Here is an 11,524-nt window from a genome sequence, read left to right on the forward strand (position 1 = left end):
ATGGAAAACAAAATGACTTTCCTTCCTGACTGACTGCGGGCAGGTTGGAGGCCTGTGAGAACTTACCATCTCTGCATGATGGTTGTATGTGGGTGACCTGAATGACTTCTGGCCCCTCAGGGAGTGGTGGGTGGGACCAACACTTTAATTAATTGTTCCATAATCTTGCATCTGGATTAGCTTGATTAAAATAGCACATAACCTCCGTATCAGACTTGTCTGTCCACACACGATGATAAATGAGTGTATGAAGCAGAAACATAACAGCCAAATCTCAGCTGGGTGATTGTCTTGCGGAGTGAGTGTCAGGCCTCATTAGGCTGCGTTCAGCTCAGGGTCACTGAGACTGAGGTCAGGACCAGGGAAACCCTCCTCCACCCTTCCCACATCTTCCACCACTTCCTGTCCCAACAGCTGGCTCTTCCCCAGAAAAGTGATGATTTATCATTTCACAGTCTTCAATTTCAATGAAGAATTAAGCATAAAGAAAATATGTTTTTAAGGAGGACACAGGCCATAAAAACTTTGCATCAGTCCATATTGCTGGACTTGATTGTTCTCAATCTTAAAAAGCTAGTTTATCCTAGCTAGTAATTGACTTTTTTTTTTAATTATTAGAGATTTTAATTATTTTCAGCAGTTTGTGGGCTTACGTGATTGTATTATCTTTAACTTTCCTGGATGTATATCATTATATTTACAAATGTATTCTACTGTTGATTTTCACTGCTGCACCAACCAGAGGCTGTGGCTCTGGAGACTCATGCAGCGCTTTAGTCACATGAGTCTACACACAAGTGTAAAAATGTAAAGCCATTACCCACCAAATAAAAAAAATTTTTTAGCATTTTGTCAGCTATATTTTGCTAAACCTCAATAGTGGTGGCTAATAGTGCACGGACAGATTTGTTTGCTTTCCCAACCAATGCTGCTGGGTTACTAGTATGCTTGATCTGCAGCAAGAAATTATCATTCTAAGGCTCAAATATGTTTTGTGGCTCCAGACACTTTTTCTTTTCTTTTTTCTTTTTGGTGAAAAATGGTTCTTTTGAAAGTAAAGGTTGCTGTCGCCTGAACTAAACCAAATAGAAAATGGATGTTTATCGTGGTGTTGTTGGAAATGTCAAAGCCACTGTAAAAATACATGCTTTGCTTGATTAAACAGCTAAAAAAAAATCACTTTAATTGACCTTTATCGACTTCCAGTGTTCATTTTAACTCCAGTTTTCAACCTGACTCACAGTATCACACTCATGTAATTGTTATTAATTTGATTATCCCTATGCCAGTACCCACTGATGCTTTGATTTTTGATTGTTCTTTTGGCTACTTGGGGGCAGCACAACAAACTGTAAACACAACGCTGACATATTATTACCATATAAATTTGATGTGGTGATTGCGTTACCCAACAGTTGATTTGTAGCAAAATTAGCATTCATTTGGAGTCGTGTGTTTAACATAACAAATGTAAGTCCTATATTCACTCTTCTTTTATCTTTGTCTTTTTCTCCACCAACACCTGAAGAAAATGCTCCACTATGTTCACCAACAAGTTGCTAACTGTGCTGGGCAGGTAGCGTACAGTGGGTTAATCTGAGGTTTTTTTTTTGGTAAGAATTGTAAAGCAGTTTAACCCACATTCTTTCTGGATTCTCACATTTAAGCCCCTAAATATCTGAAAAATAGAGCACGAAATTGGTTCCACAAATTCTCAGAGTCAATTTGATCCTACTTTAAGGGACAGAAGTAAAAAGCATGTTATCCTCTTATTATTGTAGCTTAAAAAAAAGTAAAAGAAAAACTCCTATCTCTTCTAGGATTAGGAGAATCAGAGAGCTGTGCCAGTGCACAACAGTTCCTAGCTAATGGCTACAAGGCAGTGACATACAAACACTTTTTTTTTTTAAGTTATTTTTTTGGCCTTTTATTGCCTTTATTTGATGGATACAGCTGAAGATAGAGAGGAAAGGGGGGCAGAGAGAGGGGATGACACGCAGCAAAGGGCTGCGGGTTGGATTCGAACCCTGGGCCGCTGCAGCAAGGACTCAGCCTCGGTACATGGGTTGCCAGCTCTATCCACTGAGCTAACCGGGCACCTTGATACAAACACTTTTTATAAAGGATTTATATACTTGAAATGCTTGTCAACAAAAGAAAGCTCTCACAATAAGCTTGAACAATTCAATTCACAACATGAATCTGATCTGCTCCTGTTGCAGTTGTTCTTTTTGTTTTATAGATTAGGCTTTAGGTAGTCTATAATTGCTTGAAATGAACTAGGTAGTTTGTATATTTTGTACTTTGTTTAGTATTTACTGCTGCATACTGAAGTGGATGACCATGAGACTGATTTTTAGATTGAGTTTGTGTTGTTGTGAAGCCACAGTGAGCCACAAGCTTCTGTATAAAAAGCAGGTTGAAAGCTTTATCTGTCATATCCAGCTCATTGCAGTTCGTATTCAGTGTGAATTCCTGAACTGAATCCAAGATTAATGATGAGCAACTCCCAAGTCTGCATGATTAACACACCTCCTGGTGTGGAGTGTTACAGTCTCTGCCTGAGTCCTACCAATGGGTGCACTCAGTTATTTGCAGGCCCAAGGCAAATTCAAGCATGAGGACCTTTTAATTACACCCTCAGCGTTTACACCCACCCTTCCTACTCACTGAAACTGGGGCAGAGTAGAGAATGTGCTGAAGGGTTGCTGGGACGTCTCCAGCCTGAGAAATATATGCACACTGTGTTTTTTTTTTTTTTATTCAACTCATACTTGTTGTCATTATCTTTATTTATAATGTTCATTCTCAGTTGTCTCCAGACATTAGTTGGAAGGCTGCACAGTTAAAATTGTTGCTGCTGCAGGTGCCAGCACTAGAGCTGGCACTATAAGCAGTTGATTCTATGACATGACACGTTTTCAACAAAGCTTTCATTTCTTTTTCTCTGTGCCAAATAGGTAGCGTTCATTTTCTGAATTTATTATTTTTGATTGTCAGGAAAAACACTAATATGGATGAACATAACCGCTGTGAGAGAAGACCAGTAATTGTTTGAGGGCCTGACTGAGGGTGACTGGGACTCTACGCTGAATCATTTTAATCATACCAACAGGTCGGGTGTTCTTTCGAAGGTGAAGCTTACATTATTTTATATTGTTGTATTTTCTGTGCCTCTTTTGAGCAGCAGTGATCTACTTTTGCATGATGGTAAGACAAGTCCATTTCCTCTTTTTAGTTTCCATAATATCACAGGTCATAGGTGTCCTCTTAATGGTGTGGTTACATTAGAGTGTAGGAGGTGCGTGTAGGTATTAGTGTTTTTTTTTTTTTTAAACAAATGATAGGAAGAGAGATGCACTGTGGTCCAGCAGGGCATACCAGGAATCTGCTTCAATGCAGGAACACAGGGAAGTAGAGTGTACCAAGAATAGCACCTTTCGTCAGAGGTTGTGAGAGATATATGGTACACAACATTTCCGTAAAAAATTTATCAGCTCCACGTAAGTTTTGTTTGGATTTAAAAATATAGCCTGTAAATGCCCACTAGAAAGAAAAGAAGATTTAATATCACACAAACTGCTGATGAAGCATGTTCACTTTATGACATAGAGTGTGTGGAGATTAATACAATATCCACTGATGTGTAAAGACAAACAGCAAGTGCATATGTACATCTGTACTGTGGCCATCGGTTTTCTGTGGTCTTCTGTGGCATTCAGGTAAACTTGAATAGGAAAAGCTGCTACAATTCCTTGAATGTTAGTGGATGAATGGAGAATAATTTGAAAGTGCAACTTGAATATTAAGTGGAAAGATACTGGAGGGAAAAATCTTTGAATGAAAATATTTTCTAACAAAAATGCAGTACTCAGTGAGGAATGAAATATGAATAGAGATATAGACACACTGTTTTTTCACATCTCTCTCTGAATTACTACCATTTACTTTCATAAATATTTTAGGCACATTTAAGGGCTGAAACTTTTGGTAACACTGTCTACAACATTTGCTGTCTGCATATAATGTGTTATACTGTATTGTGCTTATAACAATGTATGTTATAGTTACGAGCACTCAAACAAGTATCCATAATCATAACACATTATAAAACATTGTATGAGAAATTAAAAGTTCAAGTATCATAATACTTCATAACTCACTGATATTTTCCTTTTATAAGGATCAGAGTGGTTAATATTCTCATAGTTGTAATACATTCTAATTATTTTATATTCTATTATAATCCCTATTATAATGCATAATAATGTGATTATAATGCATTATAAAATCATTATAATGTATTAAGACTATATTTCCTGGGGACACAATACATAAATGTCCATATTTCCATTGTCCATCATTAGAAAGTTGTGTCAAATTGGAGTATTAATTTTCTGTTATGACCTATTATATAATGTTTTGTGCGTTGCTCTAGCATAGATTGAGATACAGTGTTCATTGTTTTAGGGGGTGGCCCAATGTGCCTGTCAATCATGATGTGAAACCACATTTTTATAGCATCAAATTACTAATTAAACCAAACTAATCAGAAAAATGAACACTCTGACATTTAGTGTGATAAGAACCGACAGAAACGTCTTTGGGAAAATTTTATTTTATGTTCACTTTGATATTTTAGTTTGGCAGTTGGACACTGAAGCAAACGTAACTCAAACAGGAGTAAATAGAGCATTAAGTTATGGACTTTTTTCAGCTGCGGATTACTACACATCTTTTTTGCTCGCTGTGATTAGTTCTGGCAACAGGACGATACAAAATAATATAATATTTTACCGAGTGCAACAGTGTGACACACTGTTGTTAATAGGTTTGGACAGTGGAGCTCTATAGCGCAGAGGAATAAGCTATATCAGGCTTTGGATACTCAGACAATAACAGTTACATGGATAGATTGATTGTTGCTCTTCTAATGTCATGGTGACTATTAATGAGCAGAATCTCCCCTTGCTTGGTCTATCAAGAGACATGGAGGATACACATCTCCATATGTTTGCACATAGAGTCACAAACTCACAGGTCAGTGATCTGAGTGTTGTCTTTAAGTTAGAGCTGCAGATTTCTGATAACCTTTGACACCTCGAGTCATATACTGGCTGTTTGTGGTAAACAGGGCGATATATTAGAATGGCCTGGAGACGGTGAGCTTGGTCCCACCCTTGCTTCGACGTGACACCAGCTGATTTACACTAATGATAAACTGGCTCTTCTTCCCCAGATACACAGCTTCCTGGGATTGACGCGAGTTTTGGCCTTGCTCGCCTCCAACCCTTATCTTGTTAGAGACAATTGAAAAAAGCAATTACCTGCAGATGCCGCATTGTGTCTGACAAACAAGGTAATGTAGCAGAGGACAACAAGCAACTGCTCTCTTCATCCTTCTCTCTCTTGTCCTAAAAGGCTGCTTATTTTCTACACTGCACCCATCTTGAAACATTTATAAGCACATCTCCTGTGACCACTGTGACTGCAAATAGCCTTGCCCACACTGCTCGGTGACCGTAAACAACCCTGGCAGCCGACTCTGACCCTCCACTCTTCCTCCCCTTTAAAAAGGAATAAAGCTTTCCCTTCAGCATCCCACACAAGGAAATGTTTTTACTCAGTCCAGTTGGTCTGTTGCCCTCATTAAGCCTTCAGAAGAGGCTTTTTGGAGATTGAGGGTCGCTGCAGTTCTGCCTCTCTTCCTAAACTAGGCTCCAACTTTGTTTATAGTCTGGGATAAATGAAAGGCTCAGTGGATGGAAGTGCAGACTGAAGGGGCCCATCTCATCTACACTAATTTTGTTCTGAATAAAAATGCAATTAGGAGAGCATTTATCTCATGAATAGGGAAGGACTGTGAGGGATCCGTGTGTAGTCTTGTGTGACAACGTTTTTTTGACATGGAAATGAAGATGATATAACACGCCATGCTACTCTTGGTCTCTCAGTTTGGACTCAAAATATGTAACAGAGCTGAAGTGTGTGAGGAGACATGCCTTGAAAGATTACACATGACTTGAAGGAACTGAAAACACTACAGCTAATTAAAGACATTGTTCCACAGTCTCGCTGCAATGCAGCAGTTGATTAGAAAATATAATTGGATTGCAAAGTGAGACTTAAGGGAGATGCATGTCTTGTCAGATAGCAATCAGTAAACTATCATGATGAAAATTCCATATGTGTGTTCATGTAAACATTTCCTTCTCAGATAATGCAATGATAATGTATTGACAGTGATGGCCGTGGTCTCGAGAGAAATTTAGTTACATATACAGTAACATGTACACAACAGCATCCCATTAGGTTACACATGTCCCAATTGACATCTTTCCCATCCTGGTAATTCTTCAAAATGAAAATGAAGGTACAAAGCTAATTTTTACCGCCTCGTGTGAGTGGGACTCAGCTCCGACGTTTCATTTGTTTTAAGAGCTTGTGAATCCCTTTGAGATACAGTTTCCTTCCTCACACCGACCCCACTTCTCTTAGTCTAATTCTGTTCATGAATAAAATGAGAAAATGAAAGATACAAACTTTACTCTTGTTTCCCCTTGATGATATTTTACCAAACACCCTCGTGAATACAGGCACACTTCATACAAAAAAAAACACTTCACTGAACTTTTTAGAAAATTCTTTTTAAGCATGACACCCCTCAAACAGGGTGATTATCTTTGGCAAGGCGCCAGAGAGCCGTAGGAGTGCTTTGAAGACATTCCTAGGAGGATATAAATAGTATTTATCCCCAGCAAACCCCATGCAGACAATAGGCTGATACGGAGCTGGTCTGTCTTCTTCTCACTAACCAGAGTTTTCCCAGAGAAGCACAGGCCCTCTCGTGCAAGCTTCATCAGATTTGCAACATTTCGCAGACACTTTATATCTCAGATGCATCTTGAACCAACCACAGTTTGTGGTTGGAAAACAGTGCTGTGCTTTATTTATTTTTTTCCCATAGAGGTTGAAGACTCTTATTTCTATATAAAGAGATGGAAGAGATGGGAAGTTATGTGATAGTTGAAATCATCATTTGAAGGACTTTGTCCTATAATGATTCAGCTTTATACAGCAGAGGATTACAGTCGTAGATATAAAGCTCTCTTGTTGAACCAGGGAGATTTGGTGCTGGATGAAAGTCCAGCTCCAGCTGCAATAACTGTGTCCAGAGATGTTATTTTTAAGAAATGAGTGAGCCGGACTGTTTGTGTTTTGGTTATATCACCTGTGAGCATCCTTTCTCTGGCATATTCAGTAATTCAAATCTGCTGCACTTTTCTTTTTCTCACCTTCCCAGTAACATTTTATTTAAAAAGAAAATTTTAAACAAGAATTTTACAACACAATGAAAGTAATGATCGCTTGACAATGTAACCCCAATCTGATCTCTGTCCCATGACACTGAAATCAGGTTGTATAGCAGAATTGTGATCTCACAAGGTTTAAATATTTACTTACAAAACACTGAGGTATTGTGAGGTAGTGAAATGAAATACACAGATTTACGCAATGGATTTAGCACACACAGGCTGCAGCTTGGCCATTGTTCTGGTGCAAGGTGGTGCGATGGTGTGGTGAGGCTGTGAGATTGGACTCTTACGTAAGTTTGGGGGTTCACTGATAAGAAATGGCTGAGAGCCCCACTGTAGCTTTAACTGCAGCAGGCAACGATAAATGTATCTGAATAACCTGTGATAAAGCCACACATTTCAACCATCCAACATGCTTTACTTCATGACAAACCTTGTTTGACCTATAAGATTTAATTTCTTCTTTTCCACCATAACACATCCACAGCTTACCTGCTTGTCCCCATGCTCATATCTTATAGATTAATCCTCTATTTATCTCAACACAAAACAACCAGCGACCAGCACTGGAATCCAGCTTCCTTCATGGCTTTAATTTTACTCTGAAGTAGCTCTTTCCCCCAGCTTGCTGCAGCATAAAACATTGATTCAATACAGGGATTTCTTGATCAAAGGTGCAGGTTTCCAGGACTTATTATACAGTGCCTTATATATTGCAACTTTGCATATCCCAAGTGGCAAACATATATCTAATGATTAAATAACTGACCATGTTTGATGCTTGCAACACTGAAGCGCAAAAATATTTCTCTTTTGTTTTGCTCAACTTTACATTTTATTTATAGACTTTTAAATTTGTACACAACACTGGATCACTTTTTTCCAATATGATAGTAGTTACATTAAAATGATTTTGAGGAGGGGAACCAGTAAGCCAAGAGAATGAGTTTTAATAATATAATTCCTCCCAAGCACTGTTGAGTAAGAGGCTAAACAGATTTGTCCCAGGAACACTTTCTGTGTTCATGTGCGTTTAGAAGTTCTGCATATGATTTTCTTGAAGGATTTCCTGAAATCCCTGTTGAAAATAGTGTATATTATGGGGTTTACAGAACTATTGCAGTAGCCAATCCAAAAGAAAAGGTTGAAAAGTGCGCCAGGGATGTAGCAGCTGTCTCTGCAGATAGCATGCAGGGTGTAAGTAAAGAAGAAAGGGAACCAGCAAAGCACAAACACCCCCATCACTACCGCCAGCACGAAGGTGAAACGTTTCTCCCGCATCTGGGCCACTTTGGTTTTGTTGGCCGCGGCCAACTGTTGTCGCGCAGCTGGGTTCTTCTGCTCCGGGTAGAGCTGTAATGCCCGGGCCGAAGCCCAGGAGAGACGGCAGTTCTGAGGAGGGCAGCAGTCTGACCCCTCCACCTTCCTCCGCTTGGTGAAGCGATGATTGCGGGGTTTAGTATCCGACGGACAGCAGCTCTCCTCCAGGTCGATGTCATCCAGCTCCCCTTGCTTCTGCTGGTGGCTGCCGGAGCTCTGGCTACTGGGGCTCTCCATCTCGAAACGATCCTTCCTGACGAAACAGGTTTCGGACTGAGAGGGCTGCCTCTCCAGGCCGTTCTTGGCCACGAACACGGTGGAGGAGCGCTGCTTGGCAACCTTATAGATCTTACAGTAAACCAGAATCATGATGAGACCTGGCGCGAAGAAGGACACCAGGCAAGAGGAGAGGATGTACCAGGTCTCATCGTTTAGCAGGCACTCTCGTTCATCATGTTTGGTCATGAGAAGAGGAGGGAAGGAGATGACAGCAGATATTATCCACACGACAGCGATCACGGACTTGATGCGCTTAGGTGTCCGCTTCAGGTTGTAGCTGACCGCCTTTGTCACTGACCAGTAGCGGTCCAGGCTGATGGCGCACAGGTGCACGATGGATGAGGTGCAGAACAACACATCCAGAGCCAGATAGAAGGCGCACCAAGTACTCCCAAAGTACCAGTAGCCCATGACCTCATTGGCGAGGGAGAAGGGGATGACCAGTGTGGCCACGAGAATGTCCGCTGATGCCAGAGAGACCAGAAAAAGGTTCTGGGGCGCACGGAGAGCCCGGCTGGTCAGCACCGCTACAATCACCAACACGTTACCGACAATGGTCACCGAAATGATCACACTCACCACCAGGATGATGAGGGCAGTGGCTGCCTCCGTATGTGGCAAGGCGAGAGGTGCGTCCGTGGTGTTCACATCGTTGGAAACGTTTTCCACTGACAGATTGAATTGGGTTAACTCCATTCTGCCTCCAACTTGTCATTTCGTATCATGTTTGTTGTTTTGCAGCCGTTTGCTTTCCAAAACAGCTAAGATTGGGTGCGCTGCCTTTCACTGATGGCATGGCGATACGTTGCGCGTAACGCTCCTGCACAAACGCATCTCCTCAAATGGCAAACCATTCATCACAGGTCCTCTAAATAGTTCCGACGAGCACACGAAGTTCCGAGAATATCCGCGAGAAGAATACAGTTCACAAACCAGGGCACCACGAACAAAGTCGTTCCCCTGCTGTCACATCTCCGTGCGTAATGCTGCTTTAGCGTTTTGGAGAACAGCATCGCTTTGGAGAAGCAGGGAGACGCACACTGTTGGTGGAATGAATGCCCATACGGGAGTGAGGTGACATCACTCCCAGGACCAGCCCATCTCTAAACTTAAAGGAGAGAGGCATAGGAGAGAGAGAGAGAGAGAGAGAGAGAGAGAGAGAGAGAGAGAGAGAGAGAGAGAGAGAGAGAGAGAGGGCGCATTCTTTAGACAGTGGAATTTGAGAAAGGCCAGCCCTTGGGCTTGTTGTGTTTGATTTCATACACTCACTCATTGTTGTTTTCCTTTCTTTTAATATTTACCTTTTTCTCAGCATTATATGTCTCAGCATGTGACATATAATGTACGTCACAGTATAACATTCTTGTGTTCTTGTGTACCACTGTAGCTTTCCATTGCAATCGTTTCAAATGATTATATTGCACTGACAGCGCCATGACAGCGATGTTTAGGGGGACATAACCATCAAGAGTCACTGATGGATATGTTGGAAAAACCGCACAGCTGGAGTTTACTCTGAACTTTACCAGCCCTGCAGGGCCACCAATTAGGAGGCCATAGTGGTCAAAGTAAAAAGGCTTTCATGCAACAGTGATTGATTGATGAAATTTGTGAAATTTAGTGGTACATTTTTTAGGGTACACTTCTCAGATGGAGGCTTAGGCTTGTTTCTATGCACCCTCACTCTTTTACATTATTCATACACTGGAATGTGCTCGAACATAGAGGTGACCATAATACCTGCTACTGCAAGGGTTACATATTTTTGCTCTGGAGGTCTAGTTATATAAGTGGTGGAGTTATGCAGTCGTACATACACCCAGGATATTTACCCTTCAGGAGTGATTTACAGAATTATGTGCGCGCACACACACACGCGGGGGTCAGTTAGGGGTCACTGTGAAATAAAACTATGAAATAAAATTGCTGCTGAGCTGATGAGCTGACTGTAGCTCTGCTCACCAGATGCACTTCACTAATTTTGGATTAAAAAATAAATACATTTGTAAAGTAAATAGCATGAGCTGGAATCCTGTCAGTATGGGATTTGCAATCCAGCAAAAGGTCTTCGATGGATGCCAACATAAATGTTTATGTATGTGTGTGCATCTGTGTTCATCCTTGAAAGTGAGTCGTCTGGCGGCTCAGCAAAAACACCTCTTATTGGCTACAGAGAGATGAAACACAGAAGAGGATTTGGAGGAGGACATGTGGAGGTGGATTTCGGACAGCCTCTCTCGCTATGATCTCACTCCCCGGCATGAGCATGAAAAACAGAGAAGATCATCTAAAGGGTGACTGTCAACATATATCAGTGCTCTGTAGAAATCCCCTTAAGGATCTACCTGCTGCATAAAAACAAACAAAAAACACTGACCTCATTAACCAGCATCCTCCAACACACACATTATCTTTATAGAAGCAGAACAAAAAGAGTTTTGTTGTGTCTGAGAGTAGAACCTGAGGGGTTTCCAAGAAATTACGTACAATTTTAATTATTACAAATGAGCTAGTATTGTTATGCAACTCTTTGATGGAAGATGTAATTACACACATTTCCTCTGTTTTATTGCATTTTGTTCTAAAATTAAAGGAACATTAACACATTT

At 40.8% G+C, this 11,524-nt stretch overlaps 1 protein-coding gene across 1 annotated transcript; it reads right to left on the reverse strand.

Annotated features, from left to right (window-relative positions):
- Positions 1-7,280: 7,280 nt before the first annotated feature.
- Positions 7,281-10,011, reverse strand: adra2db (adrenergic, alpha-2D-, receptor b). The gene has a single exon (XM_051419597.1). The coding sequence runs from the start codon at positions 9,609-9,611 to the stop codon at positions 8,340-8,342; it is 1,272 nt and encodes a 423-aa protein (XP_051275557.1). The 5' UTR covers positions 9,612-10,011; the 3' UTR covers positions 7,281-8,339.
- Between the last annotated feature and the right edge of the window lie 1,513 nt (positions 10,012-11,524).

The sequence above is a fragment of the Dicentrarchus labrax genome, unplaced genomic scaffold (genome assembly GCF_905237075.1).
Source record: "Dicentrarchus labrax unplaced genomic scaffold, dlabrax2021, whole genome shotgun sequence".
Taxonomy (NCBI): domain Eukaryota; kingdom Metazoa; phylum Chordata; class Actinopteri; family Moronidae; genus Dicentrarchus; species Dicentrarchus labrax.